Below are 12578 nucleotides of genomic sequence, written 5' to 3' on the forward strand. Positions count from 1 at the left end.
TTTCCCTAACTAGAACCCTAGAAAATATGTCCTCCTAAAATCTCAACCCTATTCTGGTTCAGTAATCAATGATTACTCATCTGAGCCTGACACTTATGACGAGAGTAACCCTCCTAATTGAAAATATTTTCTATTGTTCCCAAGATACATCCAAGGCTAACTCATCTTACTCCATCATTAATAAAACCACAGATCATTTTACGGGCAATCGACTCACGAAGTTCGACACGCGCCGGTGTATCTGGACATCTGTACAAATATTCAGATCTTATAACCGGGACCTGTGGAAGTATTATTCCTCTATTTACATTATTTAATTTCAATATCGCCGCTCATGCATAGACTTCCACAAGAGCGTGCATTTCAAGCAGTTAGACCGCGCGACAATGAAACCATCCATTCAGGGCAGTAAACAATCCCATTGTGTAGCTCCTAGATCGACAAACAAAAGTGTGCATAAGTAATTATATTACTCGATATAGGAACCACCCAGAGAGGTGCTCTAGCCCTATAATAATATTAATTTAGTTCAACATCGCCGCCTTTGAACACAAATAAACAAAAGCGGAGAAAGTTAGTGATTAGATCACTCGATATTGAAATAGATCCAAAATCCTATAATGTATTCTTTGGGTACAGAATCGCCACTCATGTGTGCATGGACCCACACATGAGCGTGCATTTGTAGCAGTTAGACCGCGCGATAATGAAACCATCTATTCGGCTTCTATAAAATTAAAACAATCCCTTTGCTCAGTCCCTAGACCGCCACTGATGTTCAAACAAAAGTGTGCACATGTAATTATATTACTCGATTTAGGAACTACCCAAAAGGTTGTCCAGCCTTATAATAATATCAATCCAGTTCAACACCGCCACTTTTGAACACAAATAAACAAAAGTGGAGAAAGTCAGTGATTAGATCACTCGATATTGAATTAGATCCAAATTACTATATTTTCATTCAAAAACTATGAGCTCCCAGGCCTTTAACGGTCACTAGAAGCTATTTTAGTGTCACAAAACACTTACCTTGCCCAGATCCCCCCCCAAAAAAACTCCAGGAAACCAGCCGATCACTCCCAAAACCAAAAACAAACAAACAAGGTCCTTTTCGTATATTCTTCCCTCCCAAAAAGAAGGAAAAAATAGTAAAACGACTGCCGACAACCGCCATTCTGATGTATATTCTGGTCGAAAGAGTGGCTGAATTCAGTCTCCTGGAGAGAGGTTCAAATGAGAGAAGATCCAGTCCAAGGGTTTTAAGTCAGGCATCTTTTATTCAGCCCAACAGGCTACTGCCATGTTAGGTCTAATCAGCAGCGCACCGCATCACAGGTAACAACAGTACTTTATACCAGATTCAGATCCTACCCCCAAGGGAGGCCCAAGAGTTAAGACCCGCCCTTACTCCTTTGTCGTGGCTCGAGTCCCCGCCCACAGCCTAGTATAACATTAGCATTGTCCTTACAGTGTAACAAACTTGTCTTATTTCCAATTATCAAACTTTACTATTACACAAAGGCTGGTTTAGTCATTCTTGTTCAACATCTCTTAAGTTTTAGAATAAGACCACACACTTTATACTTCCATGTTTGCAAACAGTAGTTAGAAATCCAATGAGTCAACATAAGACAACAGTTACTTCAGACTGAATATTTTCCCTAAATGACATTTCTCTTTGTTAACAACACAGGTCATAGTTATCAAGACTTTAATCATTTCAACTACTCATTTAAAAGGCTTTTAGTATTGTGAACATAGTCTTACTCAACTTTGACAGAGTTAAAGCCAAACTTAAAGTTCTTCTGTAGCCATTCTGTCACTGTCTGTGGCCCACACCCAGGAAGGAACAAAGGATATTTTGATCCATTCAAAATTAAGACAAAAGACTGACTCTATGGGTTCGAACGCAAGACGGGGGTAGCATTTCCTGGACTTCAGGGGGGCTAGCTTCAAACCGTCTGTATACACTAGGACAATAGTATTTTAATCAACCACTTGGTAACAAAAGGTTTTGGCTCAGCGACTTGTTTTGATTCTCACTTAAAGCTAGGAGCTTCTGCTCCAGGACAAAGACCAGGATCTTAAAGGGTTGACTGATCAACACATCAATAGCAGAGAAATGCATCTTGTATTCAAAAAGGTTTAGGTGTTGGGGGAATGCAAAGTGGATCGCCTCTCAGCCTGCATACCAGATGGGGGATGTCCCCAGTTATTTTCACCTCCAAGCACTGCCAACTGCAAACTCAGAATCACCTATTATTGTATCACAATATGAAATGAAATTACTTATATCGAACACCATGCTTATGTTTGAAACGATACTACATTATACCCAGTTGAAAATAGCATGTTTCGCCAAAAATACATAGTAAAACACAGGAGCCGAGATGCAGAATATTTCCCAAATACTTTAACCAGTAAATCTTTGGATCGCATTATCTCCTGGTTCTGTGTGAAAAAACTAAAAAAATATTATTATTGAGATCCCCCCAAAGGATCCCTGGACCCCACTTTGAGAACCAATGATCTAACCGGAGCCTCTCTCTCTAACCCTTTCAATAGCTTTGTTTCTTTATCCTCATTGCTTTTTTTTAAACTCCCTCCCTTCATGAACAGTTTTTTTTTTCAATCTCACTCTCCAAACACATCAGCGAAGCTCATCTCTCCTCGACAATAGAAGCATCATCAACACGCCCACTCGTTCATGTAAATACACAAGACTATCAACTCGTCCAGTCACACTTTGAGCGTCTTGGATTGAATGGGACATCAACACAGACTTAACTCAAGGGAGCTGGCAGCGCCATGTCTGTTGCATCACACATACAGCCCCGATTAACCCATTCAGACCGGGAACGCATCCGTGTCATTTTTAGATTTCTTTGGCTATTCAAAAACAGCAGATATACAAGCTCATAGCGCGGTACAGAGTGCCGCAATATGAAATCTTTGAATATATATATTTTTAAAGCGAACATTTTTAACTCAAATCTTTGCTTCTGGGGGATTCTACAAATCTCTTCTAAATCCTAAGAGTTTTTATTTTTAAAACGTATGTTGCTATAATCAGTAGTTCAAACCTTTTTCATGTCAAGGACCCCCAAAATTATATGTATTTGACCGCGGACCCCCATCTCCAAATATGTTGTTCCAGGAACCCCCCAGAAGATTTGAGTTAAAAAAAATTGCTTAAAAAAAAAATACATATATACATATATACATATATATATATATATATATATATATATATATATATATATTCAATGATTTGCACAATTGGGCTCAGTGCTCTATACCCAGGCCTAAGGGCTCTGTGGCGGCAGCTCGTAACTTTCAGCAAACTGCAGAATCAAACATCAAGTGCCAACGACGATGGAACAGAGTGCAGGGTTGGTACACTGACAGGCTCTAAAATCTTGAGTTTAAATTATTCAGAGTCTAAATACTCTATCATTCCCTTTGAACTCAGTGCATTACTCCCTTGGCTCTCTGTGCCCAAATGGACCCACAAGGGTCCATTTGGTTCCATTCGTTCACTCTCAAAGTTGCAAATGGATGAGGATTTTATTGTGCAAGTTTCGAGTGAATACAAAATGTAATCTTCATGCTAGACTGCCATAAAACATCCAAAAGGTCAGCTGTGAATCAAGTCTGGCAGTTTGTTGCAAGCTGAAGGTTTTCTTACAGGCATTGCCTGTAATAATGTGATAGCTGCAAAACGACACCAAGGCTTCAGATTTGTGTACTCAGATATTGGTTGCTGTGGTAACGACTTAACGACAGACGTGAATAACACTTGATTACAGTCTGTCGTACGATGTCGCTGCTTGTGGAAAATCTACAAGCTCACAGCGTTGTGAGTTTACAAATCCGCTATTTCCAGCAAGCGACACCATCCTACAACAAGCATAAATCACGCTTCAGTGTCCGAATGTCGAGACTGAGACGGATCTTTAGAAATCAGATTTCTAAAGACTTTTCTAAAGGCCTAGAACATACATGGGCAACTGACGGCCCGGGGGCCACATGCAGCCCCCACCTTCACTTAATGCGGCTCGCAGGTTAATATTGGAAAACTGATATATTATTGATTTCAGCTGTTACAATTGCAAACATGACCAGCTTTAATTACTTCAGTCTATATTAGTAGTAGCTTAATGACTAGTATTACAATTCTATCGTCTTTTTATGTCCAATGTATTTGTATTTAAGTTCATAAAGTTGACATACGTACAACTAAATGCATTTGAAGTTAAATAAAAATGTTACTTTTAAGGATTCCAATTAAAAAATAGCACCAAAAAAAATCTGAATTCTGATTCAAAAATAGCAAAATAGCAGATCTACAAGCTAAAAACGCGTTTTCAGCTTTGTAGATCTGCTATTTTTGCTACTTTTGAGTGACATAGAATGGCCCGACAGTATATGCAATGTGGCCCTCTGGAGTGAGTGTGGAAATATAGTGGCCCTCTCCATCATCAAAGTCGCCCAACCCCTGACCTAGAAGATATGCGGTTTTCTTTACTGTTCAGACTTGACGAAAACCAATCTGGTTCCAATCTACTGTAAACGAGCCAAAATCTGGCAGGCCGTCAGTCTGAAAACAACCCCAAGGGGTTTGTTTTTAGGAGTTGTAACTCACCCAGAAGAGGAAGTTGAAGACAAACAGCAGGTACTTGAGACAAACCGTTAGCCAGTCCTCTTGGTCATCTTTGTACATGGCCGACATCTTCCCCTTCGCCAGTTCAGCTGAGCCTCTGTGACGACTGCAAAACAGAGACAACAGACGGACTGTTGGAGTGTTTTCTGGACAGTTTCATGCACTTTGATCGACAGACTGTGTGGATTCGAAAACTAACCAGCAGCTGGGAACGGCGGCTTTTCAGTGAAGTTGAAGTTAGAACTACAGTTGGTTATAATGCTGCAACTATCAATTATTTTTTATGGATTACTTTTTCAGAGTAATCAAATAATCATGAAGCACGTTTTCATAAATATTTGTATATATCAACGAATCGATTAAACAAAGCAAAGACCAAGTTGGACACTTCCCAATGAAGACACAGAAAGGGCGCTGCAGGAACACTGGTTGTTCAGGTTACACCATTGTGAGCTGCAACAAGTGTGATGTCCGCCTGTGCTTTGCAGGAGAGAAAAACTGTTTCTGGGACTATCGCAACTGAAAAGAAAGTGATTGGGGGTGCCTGTCTCATTTTGCAGAGCAGGTGTGAATTGTCAGGAATGTGCAGGGTCATATTGGGTGGAGATCAGTTTGCATCCTTTTATCAATGCAAATCAATGAGTTGGCCAGACAGTATTGTGTGATCACTGACAATGGTTTAGGTTATTAGGTTTCTTTACTACATATATTGTACTGATTTTTATTTTGTCGTTCTTTTAATAAAATTGATTTAAAAATATGGCTTATTGGTGTTATTATTCATAATGTATACTGTTCTGAGGCCAAATATTATTCATAATTGATCTGAAGCCAAATAATAAACCATATAAATGAATCATTAAGTTGTTTTAGTGAAGTAATTACACATTTGCCATGTTATCCATAAAAATGGCCTATAGGAAATTTGATAGATCCAACGTTGCTATATGTCAACATTTGCATAAAAACTTACCAAAACATAAAAATAAAAAAAACATTATATTTTCCTCTTCAAAATACTCCTACAAGACCATCTGAAAGGTTTTTAAAAAAAAATGCAAGTACAAATATATCCGGGTCTTACAGGGTTAAGCATTATTTAATACTTGGTCACACAACGGTGTCATGCAAAAAAAAGTGATCATAGCAGACCTACAAGCTGTATGTGTGTTGTGAGCTTGTAGATCAGCTATTTTCAGCTACTTTTATTTATTTTGCTTTTCGCTTATGACATGAAAATAGGGATCATTATTAATTGATTATTTTGTTAAAATGACCATTTTTTTATAACTCGCTTAGTTGTATTAACTGTTGCACTCCTAGTTGGTTATCTCTATCGTTTTGGGGGCGGCTGTAGTTGAGTGGGTCTGGTACTCGGAAGGTCACCGGTTCGACCTCGAACCCTCTTTAACCCCTAACAGCTCCCCACTGATTACTTACTTATCTGAGCAAGCCATCTGCTGGCTGGGTGAATGCAGAAAAGTCATATCACTCCTTTTATGCAAAAACAAAAACTTATTTAGCCTTTCGGCTAAATTGAAAACGGCAACCCAATCGTTATATAATTCTTTACCTGACAAAATGAAGAAGAAAAAAAACATCTCATCGTCTCTAGACAGATTATTACACTGGCTGAACTTCATGTGTCTTCATGTGCCAGACAAAGCCACACTGACCCTCGGAAATTGTGAAAAAATAAAAACGTAGGCCGGACAGAAATAATATGAGGCACTGTCATGAAATATGTTCCATCACTGTCATCCCACTGGTGGGCGAAAGGTCATGGGGTCACCAGTTCATCTTCCAAGGAGCATGAATGTGCAAAAAAGCTTAAATTCTACCAGTGATTGTTCAGAGTAGTCTATGGCATTGGTTCTCAAATTGGGGTCCGGGGACCCCCAGGGGTCCTTGAGGGGATACGAGGGGGTCCCCAGCTAAAATTGGTTAATAAAGCGTCACAATCATTTTAACCCCTTTTATCCATATTTTATAGTTGGCTATTCATAAACAGCTCATAGTGCGGCACTCGGTGCTGCGCTATGAGCTTGTAGAGCTGCTATTTTTTGAAAAATCTTGAAAATGTGTGCAAATCTTTAAATCTTATTTTTTTTTTAAGGCTAACATTATTAACACAAATCTTTGCTTCCGGGGGGTCCCTGGCACAACACATTTTCAGGTCGGTGTCCACGGCCACATACATATCAATTTGGAGGTCCTTTGAGAACCACTGGTCTATTATGGAGGACTGCTTCATGCACTTTGACTGACAGACTGCGTGGATCCCATACAAACCAGCAGCTCGGAGCAGAAGGTTTTCATTATTCTACAGATGTTTACGCCTCTCTACGCTGGATGAGAAGAGCCCAATAACATCGGGACAGACCCTACCCACCCACATCAGATTTAGCAAGAGTTTCTTTCCCCAAGCCATCCGAGTTGTGAACTCTAAAAAAAACAGGTGCAATAATCCTCTATAAGTGCAATAGCCTCTATCCTTTCTCCTATAAATGGTAAATGGTGCACTGCATTTATTGTATATAGCGTATATATTCACCCATTCACACCAGTGGTGGAAAAAGTACTCAAATTCTTTACTTAAGTAAAAGTATCAATACTGCAATATAAAAATACTCTGTTACAAGTAAAAGTCCAGAATTAAAAATGTACTTGAGTAAAAGTACAAAAGTATTGGCATCAAAATGTACTTAAAGTACCAAAAGTAAAAGTACTAAAATGTTTGAAAATAGCAGATCTACAAGCTCACAACGCGTCGCTTCGCGACACGTTGTGAGCTTGTAGATCTGCTATTTTCAAATAGCCTATGTATAAAACAGGGCTAAAGTGGTAAATGTATGTTTCATAATATCATAATTTATATCTGAAAAGTAACTAGTAACTAAAGTTCTCAAATAATTGTAGTGGAGTAAAAGTACAATATTTGCATCTGAGATGTAGTGGAGTAGAAGTAAAAGTATTGGAAATTGGAAATACTCATGTAAAGTACAAATACTTCAAAATTGTACTTAAGTACAGTACTTAAGTAAATGTACTTAGTTACTTTCCACCACTGATTCACACACCCATTCACACACCGATGGTGGAGGAAACCATGCAAGGCACCTGCTCATCGGGAGCAATTAGGGGTTCAGCGTCTTGCTAAAGGACACTTCGACACCAACTCTGGGGGAGCCCGGGATCGAACCGGGGACCTCACGGTTCCCATCCGGCCGCTGTACCAGCCACTGAGCCACTGCCGCTCCTACATGCTGCTGAGGACTCCTTGTTGTCGTGCAATATTTCCATCTCATTATGAACTGTCTGTGATATTATTAGTGGTGGTTTTAGTATTCTAGAATTTCAGTATTCTTTTAACCAGGAGTAGTTTTCAGATTTTAGATTATAGTAAGCCAGTGGAACGGAGTTTCGTTCAATTATACTGTAGCTATCTATCCATCTATCTAAATAGTTTCAAGACACATTGAAGTTAGAGCTACAGTTGATTATGGTGTTGCAACAATCGATAATTTTCTCAGCGATTATTCTATCAGATTACTTTTCTGATTCATCGGGAAGCACGATTTTTTTAAAATGAAAAACACAATGTGCTCGGCAAATTCCATGGCCTTCCAGCCTGTGGTTTTCCAGATATTTTGTTTGTCGAACTACTTCTCCTAAGTGAGTGACACCCACAGCCACAACAACACTAGAGGGAGCGAACATGATCTTGTGCCACCAAATCTAGAACAAACATGGGAACATTTCTATTGCTCTGCCTCCAAAATGTGGAATGCCCCGACACCATCCATCTAAGGATGCGGAACACTGGTTTCTTTCTAAATTGGCCTGAAAAAACATCCATCAGGAAACCACAAAATGTACATTTTCCCATCTCTTTTGTACACAGTGTTTGTATTTGTTGATGACGTGTATTATTGTGTTAATTTGCATGCTATGTTGATGAATTCAATACATACTGTAGGACCACAATGACAACAAGTCCCCAGGACTAAAAAGTAAGACATTTATCTTTAACGTCTTACTGTACCATGTGCCCTTTACATTTCTGACTAATAAACTATTCAATCAATCAATAGGCAAAGTCTTCTTATTACGAAATCTGGTCATTTAAATAACAGGTAATGCCACAGCACAAACATGCATTGGTATTCCAGAGAATAAGTCACTGTAAAAAGCGATGTCAGTGTGGTTTACCCAAAGCTATCAGAGCCTATTTATAATATACCCCCCATCAAAATACAATTATGGCAATTGTCATCTTTCTCCCACACAGATGCTCCTAATTGTCCATGTGTCAACAAAAACACATGGGCTGAATATACGGATCGGGTTGCAAATCTCAAGAGAGATTGGTGAGAAATCTGATACTATGTGCTCAAGGCTTAACTGTACCATTCCATCAGGATCACATTTCTATTCTATTGTGGCTCTTATACTAAAGACACTGAAAACCAGTGGTGTGAAGAAACAAAGTACATGTACTCAAGTACTATAGGCCTACTTAAGTACAATGTTGAGGTATTTTTACTTTCTTCAGTATTTACAATCTACATCCACTAAATCTCAGAGGAAAATATTGTACTTTTTACTCCACTATAATGATAGGAAAACTGAAGTTACTCGTTATTTGTAGATTTGATTACAAACACACTAACCACTTTAGCCCTATATATATATATATATATATATATATATATATATTTCGGCCATTTGAAAATAGCAGATCTACAATCTGCAAGTTCTCAATGCGTCGCATCGTGACGCATTGTGAGCTTGTATATCGGCTATTTTCAAAAGATGTTTTAAACATTTTGAACATTTTGTTCATGTGAAATGGGACATTCTGCACAATGAGTACTTTTACTTTTGGTACTTTATATTTTGATGCCGATACTTTTGTTCTTTTACTCAAGTAATTCTTTAATTCCAGACTTTTACTCGTAACAGAGTGTCTCTACATTGCAGTATTGATACTTTTACTTCAGTAAAACATGTGAGTACTTCTTCCATCACTGCTGAAAACCTAGGTGAATGAATGTCTCACTAGAAACCCTTCACTCCATCTACTGTGGCATGTACATTGTATTTTATTTGCTTTCTCCTACCACTAAAAGCATTGGCTTCTTGCAACTTGCTTTTTAGGGACACAATAGTCACGTTCATATCTACTAAGCGTGATAGTAATATTTCACGTAAGTGGAAACACACGGTAAAGCTCCATATTCCCATGGCAATCATTGCTATAGAGTGTTTGTTCAGTAAGGGGTGGTTTCCCCGTCTCCAGCTCTTTAGCAGTGGTGTACAAGTACATTTACTCAAGTACTGTACTTAATTACACTACTTTACTGGAGTATTTCCAATATTCAATACTTTTACTCCACAACATCTCAGAGGCAAATATTGTACTTTTACTCCAATACAATTATTTGAAAACTTTAGTTACTAGTTACTTTGCAGGTATAAATTATTACATTTTAAAACATACATTAACCACTTTAGCCCTATTTTATACATCGGCTATTTGAAAATAGCCGATCTACAAGCTCGCGACGCGACGCGTTGTTAAACAAACATTTTAGTACTATTACTTTTACTCGCCTCTTTGTTACATCTTGTATGGGCGTATAGGAGTAAAAGTATTTAGTTCTGGTTCCTCAGTCATTTCTATGTTTTTATAGGCGTTTCTGCAGACTTTGTATAACGTAGTGGTTCTATAAGCACATCAGTGCATGCAGTGCAGATTGTTGCAGAGTGTTACTTCTCTGAAACAAGAGTCCTATAAATTCATTGTGAAAACATTGCAGCAATTCATTGATATCAAAAATAAGAAATTTACATCTACTTTTACTTGTACTTTAAGCATGTTTAAAAGCATGTACTTTTATTTGTACTTTTAAGTATTTTTAAAAGCATGTACTTTTGAATACTTAAGTATATTTAAAAGCAATGACTTTTTTACTCTTACTTAAGTAACATTTTGACTGAGCTACTTTTACATGCAGTGGAGTAAATTTGACCAGGAGTATCTGTACTCTTACTCAGGTACTGGGATACTTCGTCCACCTCTGCCATCAACTGACAGAGAGGAAATAATACAATAGGAAACAATACAGTTTCGTGAAACAACGTAGTTTCATGAAACAATAGAGTTCCATGTTGTGCATGGGTCTGTGTTTTGCTTGATGGGAAATAACAAACATTGTATACATCTAAATAGCAGGATAACATCCGCAGCAGCTAATCGTAATTACATAATAGCCGGAGAGGCCATTTAATGTCTTTGGGGAAGACAGTGAGACAGTTTAGCTGCTCAATTATGGATAAAAAATGGTAGTTGTGTGGACACTGGACATCAGTGTGGTCGTCTACTCCAACTCGTGTGCGTATAATAAGCCCTTCTCCAGACCCCTTAACAGACGACGTCACACTGGATGCAAGCGTCATACTGGTTGCAAATGAAACCCATTCTGTCAGGTCTCGCTAGGGCGCGCAGCACTAGCCAACACACAAGAGGGGGTTGGGGTGTGCTGAAACCAGCGCACCCCAAAACAACAGGTTGAGAATTGATTGCATAAAACAATCACCTGTGCATCCAGTCTCAATGTTGGTAAACAAATAATTGGTCTATTGAAGGTTTACAAAGGGGCGTCTCCACTCTCCAAGGATACAAGAAGAGTGGGCACTAGGCAAGAGTGGGCACCTGGATGTAAAATTGGCTATTTCGTCCAAAATGGTAAAGAATTTGCTATTTAAAAACTGGTCTTAAATATTGTAAGAGTACACATGATTTCAGCATGCACAGCACATCATGATCAGACCTAAATGTACCCTTCAACTTCATGTTTATGCCTAAATGACGGTATGGTTTTGTAGCAACAGTAGAAATAGATAGGCCTTAAATGTCAAATGTTCAATCATGTTCTAATCATGAATACTTTACATGACTTAAAGGAGGAGTTCACCCAAAAAATGACATATTTTCTATCAATTGCACACCCCATGAAGCCTTGAATTCATGGATTTTTTTTTTTTTTTGTGGAATTCCTAAGCCAATAATTTGATGACCGGGTGTGTATCCGGTAGACACAAACAATCTACTTTGTGTCTCCTACCGGATACATTAGCCGGTAGGAGACGGGAATCAAATTATTGGCTTAGGAATGCCACAAAAAAAAAATCCATGGATTCAAGGCTTCATGGGGTGTGCAATGGACCCTTCGCTAAACCCCACCCCAAAAGCGATTGTCCAATGCCACCTTAGCAACCGTTGTTAGCCTGGCACAGGTCTGGCAAGCTTTCGTCACCTGCCATAGCTGTCAATGTTATTTCGCCCGCACACACACAATCATTTGCAACATAATAGCAAGAATAGGAATACCACGATAACGCAATGGTGACTATGAACCACGTACCCAAACCCGTTGGAGGCTGCTTTTCCCAAGCTGAAATCTGCACTTAAACTGCAAGGCTGAATATGGCTGTGTTGTTGAACACATACACAGCTTAATGTCAGGAAAGTTACACGACACGACTCACTCGCCCAGGTGGTGTCAATAATAGGATACTAATCACCGTGATCGTAACAAAATTCAGAATCACAGCGCTGCCTGTTTCGGATTCCGCACGAGTATATTCATTCATTTGTTCGTCTATTTATTAACTGCTACTGTAGTCTTACCCTGCGGTACATGAAAACTCCTGTTACAGTCATGGATCAACTTCAACCTGGTGTTTGCACTTTCTCCATTTACGGTCCGTACATATATATAAACGTTCAGATTTCAAATATAAATTGCTTACCCTATGGCCACGGATGTTAAAATGATGCACGGGACTCTCAAAAGTACCCGTATATTCTGTATTGTTCACTAAAAAGCATTTTAATCCGATCGGT

The 12578-nt window shown here is 38.8% G+C and overlaps 1 protein-coding gene across 2 annotated transcripts in view; it reads right to left on the reverse strand.

Annotated features, from left to right (window-relative positions):
• tspan11 (tetraspanin 11) overlaps nucleotides 1-12578 on the reverse strand; it is a 48257-nt gene that overhangs the window by 32593 nt on the left and 3086 nt on the right. For both annotated transcript variants that reach the window (XM_080421822.1, XM_080421821.1), the window contains exon 2: nucleotides 4649-4772. In XM_080421822.1, coding sequence (XP_080277948.1) covers nucleotides 4649-4735 — 87 coding nt within the window. In that variant the 5' untranslated portion in view covers nucleotides 4736-4772. The remainder of the gene's footprint in view (nucleotides 1-4648; nucleotides 4773-12578) is intronic.

This window comes from Gymnoscopelus braueri, assembly GCF_963280865.1.
Source record: "Gymnoscopelus braueri genome assembly, chromosome: 23".
NCBI classification, from domain to species: Eukaryota; Metazoa; Chordata; class Actinopteri; order Myctophiformes; family Myctophidae; genus Gymnoscopelus; species Gymnoscopelus braueri.